At 38.2% G+C, this 13,908-nt stretch overlaps 1 protein-coding gene across 1 annotated transcript; it reads right to left on the bottom strand.

Annotated features, from left to right (window-relative positions):
* Positions 1-413: 413 nt before the first annotated feature.
* LOC105219665 (uncharacterized) lies at positions 414-8,684 on the bottom strand. The gene is made up of 5 exons (XM_011195955.3): positions 7,820-8,684; positions 4,931-5,786; positions 3,504-4,750; positions 2,822-3,433; positions 414-1,979 (listed from the first exon to the last, which is right to left on the bottom strand). The coding sequence occupies exons 2-5, from the start codon at positions 5,637-5,639 to the stop codon at positions 828-830; spliced, it is 3,720 nt and encodes a 1,239-aa protein (XP_011194257.2). The 5' UTR covers positions 5,640-5,786; positions 7,820-8,684; the 3' UTR covers positions 414-827.
* Between the last annotated feature and the right edge of the window lie 5,224 nt (positions 8,685-13,908).

The raw sequence follows: 13,908 nt of genomic DNA, 5'->3' as shown, positions 1-13,908 counted from the left end.
AACAAAAATTGAAGAAATTAGCTGCACCACACACACACTTTGCTTGAAACATACATAAATATGCATTTATATATATAGTAGCGTTTCTTTTTTTATTTAAGCATAATTTAAAAAGGAATATGAACTTGTTCTTTTATATATAATATATATGATACATTAATTAACACTATATAATATATTCTATAAGTATATATTAAACTGTTAATTCAGCGCTTGAAAGTTCTAATCGCATGTGTTGTGGTTTTGTGTGTGTATGTGGCTCTCTTATTTTTGTTTTTGTTTTGCTTTTATACAAATTCTATACATAACTTATCGCGTGTTGTGTGTGTGCAACAAAGAGGAAGCAAGAAAAACTTAACGTTACTTATTCAAAGCAGTTTACAGCTGCTTAGCTACAAAAAAAAAATCATTCATTCATTTCGGCTGCTAATCAGCTGGGGGCTTATAGTTATAATTGTTTTTGCATTTTTGTTTAATATATTTTTTTTTTTTTCATATATATTTTATATTAATTTTAATGTTTAATTGCGTGGTAATTCACTTCACTTCACTCATTTATTTTTATAATTTTTTTTATTTTTTGTTTTGCTTTGCTTTCGTTTCATACGCCCTCCAATCGTCGTTTGCTGCTCATATCATACTGTTGGTTTTACGCTTGCCACTGTGCTATAGGTTCTAATAAAAATCAAGTCTTGTCTTAAAAAATTGCAAACTGTGGCGTAGAAAGCGTACGCCTGTGTGTTGTTGTTGTTGTGTGTATGCAAAGTAGCTGATTGTTGTTGCTTATAGAAAATGAAAAAAAGGCGACACTTCCTTCCTCCCTCCATTTAATTGCTGACCAAATTGAGTGTGCTTGCAACCGCCATTGCAGCGGTGACTGCAGTTGCTACAACAGCATTGCTGTCGGCAGGCGTTGCAGCGTCGCTATCAGTACGATTCAAGGCTTCTACATGACTCAGTGAGCTTTTAGTACATTCCACTGTAGACTCGCTAGCCGTAGCAATGCTATCAACTTCAACACTCAACATTTTTTCTGTCTCTTCCGTGGCATTTTGGTTCGTATTTGCCAGATTTTGTGCTACCTCCATTTCCGCTTTATCTGCCGCCACTGCTGGTTGGACTGTATCACTTATTGCGCAATTTTTCGTCGATTCATTTGCATGCGTGGCTGCTGCTGTTGCGTTTGCAATATCGCCATTCACCATTTTATTCTCCACCTTCACTTCATCGTATGCCTCGCATTTAACGGCATCTTCACTGTTGCTGTCGCTGTAATCACAATCGGTGGTGACGCTGCGGCTGCTCACAACCGTGCTGCTGCTGCTGCCGCCGTCGGCGCTCAAACAAGTCGTGTGCGAGACGGAGACCAGCGTGGCGGTTGTATGGCGATTGTGTTGTAGCAGATCATTGATTTGTGATAAACGTGTGGCACTCGAAATTGGTGTGCTGAGTTGTATGAAATTGCTGTCACCACCACTATCCGTGGCTTTGCTGAGACTTTTGCACTCCTCATCAACTCCACCATCATCATCATTAGGGAGGGAGCTATGCGTATTGCCAATTGCGGTTTTGTTGCAGGAAGTGCTATTAACATTGTTGTTGTTGGTGGTAGTGGCGTTAATGATTGTGCTGTTGGCACCGCTGCTGGTATTGCCACTAGCAACGCTGCTAATATGATTACTGGCGCTGGCAATGACTTCTGCGTCGCTAGCGACTTCACTGCTGCCGCCGCTATCCTCCATGCTGATGCAGCTGGGCGCTGTGGTATCGACAAGCGCATAGCAACTGCTGGTGTCTTGATATTCTGCTGTTGCTGCGGTTGTGGTGGCGGTGCCGTAAGGTGGCAGCGATGGTACCGCGCATGAGCTGTATGTTGTTGGTGGCGTCAGCGCTGTTTGTGCTGTTGCTGTAACGCTTTCGTGCGTCGGTAGATAAGCTCCAGCGCTTGTTGTTTGCTGATAGGCAGTGTAGGTGGAGACCTGAAAAAAAAAATTAAAATTATTGTTGTTTTCGAAGAATACGGATTTTTGAAATTTCGAATTTTATTTTTTTTTTTCGGTTTAGATTGATATATTTTATTGTTGTTGTTGTATTCGAATATTATTTTTTTGCATTTATTCAGTTTATATTTCTATTTAATTGTTTGATGTTGTATTCGAAGAATTCGAATTATCTATATTTCGAATATTGTTTATTTTCATTTGCATTATATCTTTTTTATTGTTTGTGTTGTATTCTAAGTTTTCGAAATTTCGCTATTTTTTTGCATTTTTATATTTCTATTTGTTGTTCTATTCGAAGAATTCGAATTTTCGAAATTTCGAATATAATTTTTTTTGAATTTACACAGTTTAGATTTCCGTTTTATTGTTTGTTGTTGTATTTGAAAAACTAAAATTTTCGAAATTTCGAATATTATTTTTTTGCATATATTCAGTCAAGAGAAATATCTCTTTAATTGTTTGTTGTTGTATTCGAACAATCCGGATTTTGGAAATTTCGATTATTACTTATTTTTTGCATTTAATCAGTTTATTACTTTTCTTTTATTGTTTGTTGTATTTTTCGAAGAGTTCGAATTTTTAAAATTTCGAATATTATATTTTTTGTAATCATACAATTTATATATCCGTTTTATTGTTTGTTGTTGATTTCGAAGAACTCAGATTTTCGAAATTTCGAACATTATTATTTTTACCCTTATACTATTTTTTCGAATATTATCTATCTTTATATGATTTTTATTTTGTTTTTAAGGTTATGTATAAACTTTAACCGGGTTCCGTAGTTAAATATCTGTATATAAGCCCATCGTACTCACCTGTGTTGAATAGTTCACATTCTGATGATAAGCGCTGACGGTGGCTGTGCTGGCCGACACCCCAACCGCACTGCTATAAGCGGGCATCATTTCGCCATACGCTGGTGTGGCCGACGACGCGCTGTCCGCGAATAGACCCGCATCCAAGGTGTCTAATTGAAAACTTTGTTGTTGTGCTGACGTAGTTTGCAAATCGTTAGTGCTAACGGCACCATAATGGGTGGCTGTGCTGGTGCTGGCGCTTTGTTGTTGATAGTAATTGGCTGCCGGTTCATTTGGATAGGCGGGCGATGCGTAACCCGAACTATAATTTGATTGTGTTTGCATGGCATAATAGCTGCCCGGTAGCGTGTTGGCGTATGTTGGCGTCGCCGGTAGGGCGCCGGTGTGTGAACCCACGACAGCGGCCGTGGTGGCGCAGGCGGCTGACAAGCTATAGCTGCTCATTGTGCTGCAGAGCGGTGGATTCTGTTGTTGGCGATTCTCCATTTCCAGACGCATGATTGTGTGGATGAAGTGTGTGCGTACGCGCGTCGGATTGAATTCGACGCGTCCCACTGTGTTGAGACAGGCGTCACGCGTGCAACCGCAGGGAAACATGGCGCGATCAACCTGAAGTGAGTGCAAATAGTTTTTTATTAATATACAATATATTTGCTGATTTGTCGTAGCTTTCACTCACCTGACATTTGATGCCCGCCTGACTGCAGGCACACGTTTCGGGGTCACAGAATTCCACACATGCACAGCCGCACACCTCACGTGAGTTGCGTATGTCGCGACATTCGATCTTCTCGGCAGCATCGATTTTGCGCACACCAGCCGCTTTGAGTAAGGCACGCCGCTGCTTCGGCGATACCGGTTGCAGAAAGCCGTTCGATTCGGCATCCAAATCGGAACCGCTACCCTCACTCAAGTAGTCCTCTTCGGACTCTTCGCTATCATCGCTCGACGAGCCACGCGGATTGATCTCCTGCAGCTGCAAGCGATGCGCACGCCGCAACTCAGCAGCATGTTCGGCTAGTGTAAGCGTTTTGAAGCCAATATGGCGTGCGCCCATGCCCAGCGTACAACCGCCAGCCGAGGGCACACAGCCGAAACCTTGTTGCCGTGGAAAATAGTAAACTTGCACATTCTCGAAGTTAATGGAACGCTTCAGCTTCTTCACTTGTGTACCGACGCCAATGGTTGCCAGCTGTGTGTCCGGTGTCGCATCGATAAGCACATCGTCCTCCTCGAGACGTCGTTTCAAATTCGAACGCAACGGTTTCGTTAACGCCGTTAGCGGTGGCAAGGCCGCGCTAACAGCAACAGGCACAACAGCGTTGGAACTGGAAGGCGCATCGTCGGTAAATGTCACGTTGGTACCGCTGCTGCCAGGACCGTTATTTGTAATTACTTTGGATTTGTTAACTGTGGGCGTATTGGCGGCACTCCTATCGTTGGGCGCCGTCAACTGGCTGGTGTCGGCCAAACTGTTCAACGTAGTCTGTAGCGTCGACGTTTCGCTGCCCAGTCCCGAATCGGAGCCATCGCTACGTATCTCTTCGGCGTTTTCATCACGTTGGTTGCTTAGTTTTGTCGCACTCGTACTGGCAGCGAGTGCGCTGTTGCGTTTCTCCTTACACGTCGTTGTGGTGGTGGGTAGCAGGCGCTGTGGTGTACTTGTAGGCGTAATTGTACGGGTCTCACTTGGTAAGTCTTTTTCTGCATTTGGCGTTGTAGTATTTGTCTTTAGGTCGTCTATAGTAATCCATAGTAAATCGGCGCTTGTGGATGCCTCATCTTGAGTAGAAGATTCCAAAGGATTCGATATAACCGAAAGCGTTGGTTGTGTGAAGTCATCGATGGCCAGTGGATCCTCTGAAGCCGTATCGGACACGGTAGAAGAGTTTATGTCGCCATCGTTTAGCACGATAATCTCGCTGTCTAAAATATTAAAATAATTTGGAAATTCGAGGTTAGATTTTGAAAATAATTTCAGGTTATACATTTTAAAATTAATTTTTATTTGAAAACTAATAGAAATACGCCGCTGTTAAACAATTAGTTTTTTGAGAGTGATGAAATATCTACTTTGTGCTCATTTCGAAGTATTTTCGAACTTACCTTCGAAACGTTGCTCTTGATCACTTGGTAATTCGAGAAATATATCTCCAGCATCCTCTTCCTCAGTGATAAACTCATCAGCTGTATCCTCTCCCGCAACGGCGGCTACTCCATCTTCGCTGAGCATAGACACTACCTCCGCCGCTTCTTGCTGATACTCAAATTCATCTTGTGAATCAATACCGATGGCATCATTGTAATCATGTAAAGAATCTTGCGATTGCACGTCCTCCAAATCGCCATCGACCTCATCCGTTAGATTTTCCACCAACGTAGCGGCGCGTTTTATTGGCGGTCGCAGCATTACGCTGCTCTTTATCTGCAATTCGATGTCATCGTCGGCATTGCAGTCGTCGCCACCATAAACTGCAATGCCATTCGACTCATTACCGTTAATCACTTCTACAGTGGCGCTCTTACATTCAACAACATTTAATTTATTCACTTCTATGCGCTTCATTTTTTTGTTGGCTATTTGTTCACTAATATGTTTAGAAAACACTGTTTTCTCCACTACACGACTGTCTTTTGCACTTTGCGCTCGTGTCGCTTCACTTTCGATGCGTATACTTTTTCTTGCTTCGGTGCCAATCTCTTCGGCACCTGGTTCGGTTTCGCTATCAGCTATTGTCGTTGTGCTACCAAATATCGCACTGCCACTTGCATTCTTCTGTATATAATTTATGAAGTTTTTGATTGGTCTAAACATTCTCCTTGCGCGCGACCTAACCTTTGACGAACCAAGTCCTGTCCAACGAACTGTGCTGCTTTGGCAGCTGCAGTTGCGCGAAATCCTACTGAACTACGGAGCTAAGTTCTTGATAATATGTTGAGGATTTCACGTTGTCGAGCGCATCTACAAATAAAAAAGAAAGGAGATATGTTATTGTAACTGTTTATTTCAAGAATTTGCTCAATTAATTTTGGTTAGTTTAAAATAAGATAAAACTGAAAAGTGTTTTTTTTTTAATCAGGCATTGCGGAAAATGGTCATTTCTCGTTCTCATGATGATTCTCATGTCATCGGCGGTTATTCTACGTAATTGGATGGACGCAAATTTATATTCGTTTAAAGCCTTTCAAAACAATTGATTAACTCAAACCTTTTAGAGTAATGTTTTTGCTACAACAACAACAATTCTAGGTGCATGCAACAGACCCTGCTTTATTTCCAACTATGTACTATAAACTTGACAATTTTGTTCAAAACTATTTGGGAATTAAATTTTGCTGCTAAACTATAAAAATAATAAAGTTCCGTTCTATAGTATAACGTAAGGTCTACGTAAGGAAACCTTGCGGGTATTTTTTCGCCGAGGATTGCCACATCACATTCATCGCAGCATTTTCGAAGGCCTTAAGAAAATTATTTCGTTTGCTGCAATTGTGTTGGAAAAGTGTAGATGCAGCCAAACGCTCGCCCAGCATAATTTCTCTACTAATAATAAACAAAGGAGACAAAACGAATGTCTAAGCATTACATAACATTATATTGCGAGTAAATTGTGTGCATTCTGCAATAACTAGAATGTATTTATATTTCAAATATTAATAACAAAAGCGACAATGCATCCCATCAACTTATTTCACTGGCCAACAATATTTTCAATTCATCCATAATTATGAAATAACTTATATAATCCCTTACGAAAATATGATAGACCAATCCAACTTACGTCATTAATTATGCAGCTTTGACATTTTCATAAATTAAATAACAACGCAAACAGCAAACGTAAGGAAAATCTCCAATTCTTTATAATGTATGTATATTAAATAAGAATTAATTATCCTTACAGAAAGCAGTGTAGAAAGTATTCGGCATAAATGCTGCAGTGTGATGAGAGCGTTGCAATAAAAGCAAGTCGTATATATGTATGTATGTGACTATATCAACACATTTAAACATAACAAATAGAAAAAGTGGGTGCCACTTGAATACACACACACACACACACATAAGTGTACACTCTCCTCTTAGAAACCTTTTTAATGAGAATATATATGCATATTACTTGCTATGGCAGAATGTCGGCGATAGTTGTAGTCTGGTGATAACTGCAATGATTGCACGGATAAATATAATAAAGTGGGCGATGCATTTCTATATGCGGATAGTAATAATATTGCGTGTGTGTGCATGCAATGCGCGCCAATGCAGGCGTCCCAACGGCGTACGTGAGTCGAGCAGTGTGTTTGTGCACAACTAAGCAAGCGTATTGGAAGGCGAAGTTACTATAGGTATGTGTTTATTGAAGAAAATTTAATAGCTTGTGCAAAATGAAAGCCTTTAATGTGCGTATCTAGATGATTTAATGAAATTATATTTGTTTCCTTCAATTCATAAAGCTCAACGAGGGTTTTGCTACCTGCCATTGAGATTAATTTATGATGTGCATTCAAAGAAGTCACTGACAGGTGCGTTAAGATACAGATATTTATGTGTGTATGTACATGCAATTACCCTGCAAAGGTAAATGTTCGTTTTGGTTGATGTGCATTCATTAGATGCCAGAATGAGAACTATCAACTAATTAGTATTGATTGCTGGACAAATACACATGTTAAGTAAGTACAGAAGTTATAAAAGCGAGAACATAGTTATTTGGAGCTCATAATTTTTTAAATAATTGGTAGATATTGAGTTAATGGCTATAGCTTTAAAATTAACGCCAAAAAGACTTCATATAAAAAGTTAGTAACCAATTTATGAAAATTCGTACATATTCAACTATTAATTTTCAATAAATTTGGTCACCTACCTACCAATAGAGAACTGGGTGCTTGCTATTGATGTGGCAATACTAAAATAAGAAGTACCGAGATGTAGTGTTGGAATTTGTTGACATAGAATTATTATATAGATTTTTACTTTTTATGTACACATACCTTTGTTGAAAACACTTAATCCTTTTACAGTGAACAGGCAAATTATAGTTGTAATATAATGTTTATTCATCTGCTGTTAGGTGATTTGCATTATTGTTATGCCCAAAAATCATAGATCAAATTTGGGAGCAGAATTAGACAGCTGTCTTATATTTTATTCGTTTGTGCAATTTTACAAGTGATCCTTTGCGAATTTACCAAACCACCAAGCGGCTGCTAGCCTATTTTGTAAAATTCCTTCAAATAAGCGTTTTATTATTGAGTTAGATGGTTCCTACTGCTAGGTAGGCGCTAAAATTTTTTATATCTTTGCAATTAAATAATCAATCCTTCAGTAAGCTTAAAGCATTTGCCGTACTATTTGTCGAGCTTCACTTTGCAGCGTTTTTTCACTTCACACACGCTCTGACGTTTCACTTTTATTAAACAGCAGCACGTCTTTTTTCTTATAATTTTTCGGCTTTTTGTTGAAAAAACAATTTTTTTCACATCTCAATTGTTGATTTCATTTAAATATGATATGACTTCTTTATATTTTATTGCTCAGGTGCTTCACAGTTGATTTGGAATAAATCTTTAAATTTTCTTACGACAGTTTGCTACGATTCACAGCTTCTTCATTGTCGCAATTTTCAGCCGTCGAAAAATTTACTGCGGCTTCTTCACTTTTTGGTTATATTTTTCTTTTATAATTTTTTTTTCAATATTTCATCAAACAACTTGTATTTAACATAATTCTTTCGCACCTTTAGTCCTTACTTTATAAATTTTTGCATGAAAATTTGCAGGATTCGAATTTTCACAAATTCTCTTACGACTTCTCATTTCCACCTAGTACGCTTTTATCATAGTTTGCCACTTCTGCTTCTACGGTTGCCTTTTTGGTCTTTTACGTCATTCTACGCATATTCGTTGATTTTTTTTTATATACACACAGCGTTGCATTTGGCATAAAATTTTAAAATTTCTATGTTAATTTACAAAATTTTTGTTTTAAACAACTAATAATAAAGTAATTAGCAATAAAAAATATGTATTATAAATTAACGTATATACAGAGAATGTAAAATACATTTTTTTTACATTCTCTGTATTTGCAATTAAAAAAGTCAATATTCAGCTTAAAGGGCAACACTTCGCTGTTAACCGGTGCTGCCAAGTTTGTAGTTGCAAATGTATTAAATATTTTACATTCTCTGGGAGCGTTTCTGAGATTTATAATCAAATCAAGTATAAAATAAATTCATGCTACTGTACGGTAGATGTCGCGTTAACCGGAAAACGTCAACATTTACGCGGAAATTATTTGACATTAGCGGAAATGTGTGAAGCAAGTGAAAGAGAAAGTTTTTCGTGTATCGTGAAAAGTGGTTTTTATTAGCTGTAAAGTGTTTAAAAAGTGTAAATTTGGTAGTTTTTCTTGTTGTTAGTGCTCGAAGCATAAAGTTTTGTTAATAAAACGCGTGTGCAGTGCATTACCAGTTAATAATCAGCAAGTGTGCTTCACAAGGCTCGCCGGACGTGTCACTCGTCCGTTGCACTCCTAACGCGCAGTTTTTGTTGTCCTAGACCAACGCACCATCGTTCCAATGACGTCAACCAACTTGCAAATACATCTACAACACAAAAATATTACTCCGTCCAACGAATTGCTTACATAAATCTGTGTACATTTTTGCGCTACGGCTTCCATCGGCATCCACGCAACATTGTCGCGATCTACCCTTCTTTTTCAAGGCGAACGCGCAAAATTTCATATTCATTTTGGCAAGGAATCATTGATCTCGCTGGAATTTTCTCAATAAACAATAAATACGTAACACACAGCAGCAGCGCCCAACGTCTTCAACCACCTACGCACATGTCGCCAAAGTGTTGTTGTTAAAAACTAAAATGAATACAAATAAAATGTTAATAAACTTACCCCTGCATAATGCGTAGCTCAATATGTCATATTGTAAATGTGCGCCCCCATAAGCAGGAACACCTCATGACAGCATAGCGTTTGCTTTGTGCTAGACGCGCGTTTCAACGGACCACAAGGTGCGTGAGCTTTTTGTGTTTGTTGTTTTTCGCTATGCCGTAAGCGCTATTGTGGCGCGAAGACGCCATGGAATCATTGATTTTTGCCAAATTCAAATGAGCAACTACGGTCGCTGCGCAGAAGGCATTGATCTCGACGGCGCGTTACTCTGGCGGCGGCGTTTATTGCGTAAAGCGCTGGTGAAACATGTGCTCAGGTATGCGGCAGTAACGCTGACTCGCAGCTTCACAAGGTACGTTGACACTTTTGACAATTTTCATTTACCCCCCACCGCCGCAGATTTCGGGCACCTCCATATGTATGCGGTTGTGGATTGTTTTCGTCCATGTTATTTATTATGTTTGTTGTTTTTGTAGTGTTCTGTTCTTCTACGGCTGTTATGGGAAAGAATTTTACGCGCGCTTTTTGGGTTTGCTAAATTTTGTTATTGTTTTTGTATTTGCATAATTCAACAGCACTAGGCTTGCTTATAAAATTAGCGTTTTTAGCTTTTTTCATGCTCTCCAAAGGCCACTGACATCTTTCAAGGATTTTTGTTTTATTTTTAAAGTGACGCTAAATGTATGAGCGAATTTTTTGTGTTGTTTAGCTTTTGTAAAATTTACGCATAAAATACGCAATTCGGTGTATATTTTAATTTGACGTAGAAAAATGCGTATTTTCGCATTGTTTTTGCATTTCAAATTTACTTACATAAGTACATATGCATATGTTAAGTCAGTAAGTGGTAGGCTGTTCTGTGTATAAATTTATTGGGTTGTAAAAAAAACACTATTTGTTATTGCTTTAATTAGACTACATTGTAGTATGTTAAAAGAGGAAAATCTATTTTTTTTGTGTTTGGATGGAAGGAGTTTTCATTATTATTAAATAACTAGCTGACTCCACGGTCGTTGCACTGCGTGAAATTATTTGTTTTGAAAACAAAGTTGAATTTGTATTGTGTTGGAAAACATTTATTTGCGATTTTTCTAAATTTTTTTTTTCAATGTAACGCAGCTTAATAAACTACATTTTTTGTTTTCTGTTCCGGTGCGTAAATGTACAGAGAAGATGATTTTTCAACTCGTGAATGAAATTTATGCCACACACCTCCAGCGACTGTCTTTGAGACCTGTTGATTGTCATCCCAAATGCAAGTCTCATTGGAAACTGAATACGTTTGAACTGAAATGGCAAATCGTTGGAACTTAAAGAAATTCGTGGAATCAAGCATTCTGCCCCATTGTAAGTCTCTTTAAAAAATTCTTGCAACTATTACATTATTCGACAGGTGCTTGAAGATTGCGAAGCATAATAAATGACAAAGCATTATAATGACAAAGAATTTAGAAATTTCACTGGATAATTCACAGCTTTGTCTTCATTTACAACATGATCGATCGATGTGTATGAACACAAATATCCCGGAAGTTGACTTTAAGTCGTATAGATTATCGACATCGGTATTTTTGACAGTTAAAAATCTGCGTGCACTCAACCAATCGTAGTTACGATAAATTTGGCTAATGTTCGGATTGATATCAAACCATTAAAAGTATTAACCGGAATTTGCCCAGTTCTTTGCAGATCTTCTGCGGTGCTATCCTGTTGCAGGATCACACGCATATTCATGGTCAATCATATGGTTTTCGCGTGCCGTCACAAGTACGATGACTTGAGACATGCGTTCCGCCGCTGTTGATTTCGAAATAACAGAATGTGTTTGTCAATAACAGTATCATTACGCCACCAAAACGATGATTATTATTCCACAGATCTCTCATTGTTCTGTCAAGTGCTTCTGTAAAACTGCGCTCATCTCATATATGTTTCATAGATTTGCATGTTTAACTGAAGCTATAGTGTCGTATGTGCCGTTCTTCCAACTTCAAGTAGCGTTTCTGCAATTCCAGTAGATGCGAGAGCCAACGTAATGCCATTTTGAGATCGAATTATTGCCAAAATCCCGTTTTTTACACATTTACCACTGTTTCTTCGCTCCTATTGGTCGTGATGCTATATAGCCTATAGCCTTCCTCGATAAATGGACTATCCAACACAAAAATAATTATTTAATTCGAACCAGTAGTTTCGGAGATTAGCGCGTTCAAACAAACAAACTCTTCAGCTTTATAATATTAAAATAGATTCACTTTAAAAGTAGCAAGCAGGCTTACAAGCTTGTTTTGTTTATAAAAATAATTTTTTTTGGTAAAATTATATTCAATTTATAATCGATAATTTTTCGATAATTTTTTGTACCACAATTTTCCATTTGCTTCAAATTAGTCTCAGCGATTACCTCAACTCCTTGCCATATTTTTGAGATATTTCCTGCTTTCAACACATATTCAGCGTAAAAAGATAACAAATCAACTAGTAGATGACCTTATCCTAGCTTCTCAATTTAATTTAATATATTCTTCAGATTTATATACTCAAAAAAATGTGGCAACTTTTAAATTTTGACTAAACTGATCTGAGACAGTATAGAACACTTGAAAGGTTCACAAGTCAATGTCAATATGATATTACTTTTATTTATTTTTTATTTTTTTTTTTTATAAGTAAATACATATTTTTGTATATTTCGCTAAAAATCGCCAAAAATATTTCGCAGAATTTTTCAATGTTGTCATACGTTTAACCTGAGCATGCCCTTTTTTGCATATAAATACTACTACTCTAAAAATATATATTTATATACATAACTTCTTTAAATATATAAGACTTCTTTGTTGCTGTTTTCCCCCACTGGAAGTGCATGCATATGGCTGCACTTCAACCAAAAAACGGGTTCAAGTACAGGTTAAGTCAACAAAAGCGTTAATGATAAGCGTTGACAAGCGCAACATGCCGAAAAATTCAAAGTTAAAATATGCATATATATATATATATATACATTTGTATACATACATATATACATATAAGTATGAATGTTTAAATATTTCAGCGAACAGCTATCAGCAATGGCAAATAGTGTGTAGCAACAACAGCATTTACTTAACATTGATCGTTTATTTTAGGCAGTCAATTGCAGTTGACGACAAGCCTCCGCTTGCCACTTGGTTGGTACGCTGTATTCACTAAATTTTGAAAAGTTCAATATTAACTTAAGCTGATTGCATTTTTTATACCCAAATACACGAGGCTTCACAAGTGATTTTAAAATTTTTTGGAATAGTGGTTAAGAGAATCATGGTATTGTATTCTGCTTCTTGACTGGCGTAGATACCGCTTACGCGGTTATAGCCGAGTCCAAAAGAGCGCGCCACGTATCCCTCCTTCTGGCAGTTTGGCGCCAATTGGTTATACCAAGCGAAGCCAGGTCCCTCTCCACCTGGTCCTTCCATCGGAGTGGAGGTCTCCCTCTTCCTCGGCTTCCACCAGCGGGTACTGCATCGAATACTTTCAGAGCTGGAGCACTTTCATCCATTCGAACAACATGACCTAGCCAGCGTAGCCGCTGTCTTTTTATTCGCTGAACTATGTCAATGTCGTCGTATAAATCGTACAGCTCATCGTTCCATCGTCTGCGGTATTCGCCGTTGCCAATGTTTAGAGGACCATAAATCTTGCTTCTTGCATCGTCCACGCTTCAGCGCCATACATCAGGACGGGAATAATGAGCGACTTATAGAGTTTGATTTTGGTTCGTCGAGAGAGGACTTTACTTTTCAATTGCCTACTCAGTCCAAAGTAGCACCTGTTGGCAAGAGTGATTCTGCGTTAGATTTCCGGGCTGACATTGTAATTGCTGTTAATGCTGGTTCCCAGGTAGACGAAATTATCTACAACTTCAAAGTTATGACTATCAACAGTGACGTGGGAGCCAAGACGCGAATGCGCTGACTGTTTGTTTGACGACAGGAGATATTTCGTCTTGTCCTCGTTCACCACCAGACCAATACGCTTCGCTTCCTTATCCAGTCTGGAAATCAGATGGAATTCCAAATTGAGTTATATAGGAAGTAGGCGTGATTGTGAACCGATTTCGCCCTTTTTTCATCCGTGCTATAATTTTCATTCATTGAAATCGGTCTAGTAGTTCCTGAGGTATGGT

This window comes from Zeugodacus cucurbitae, chromosome 3 (genome assembly GCF_028554725.1).
Source record: "Zeugodacus cucurbitae isolate PBARC_wt_2022May chromosome 3, idZeuCucr1.2, whole genome shotgun sequence".
In the NCBI taxonomy this organism is placed as follows: Eukaryota; Metazoa; Arthropoda; class Insecta; order Diptera; family Tephritidae; genus Zeugodacus; species Zeugodacus cucurbitae.
Note: the sequence above shows the minus strand (reverse complement) of the source record. Positions and strands in the feature narration are given on the sequence as shown.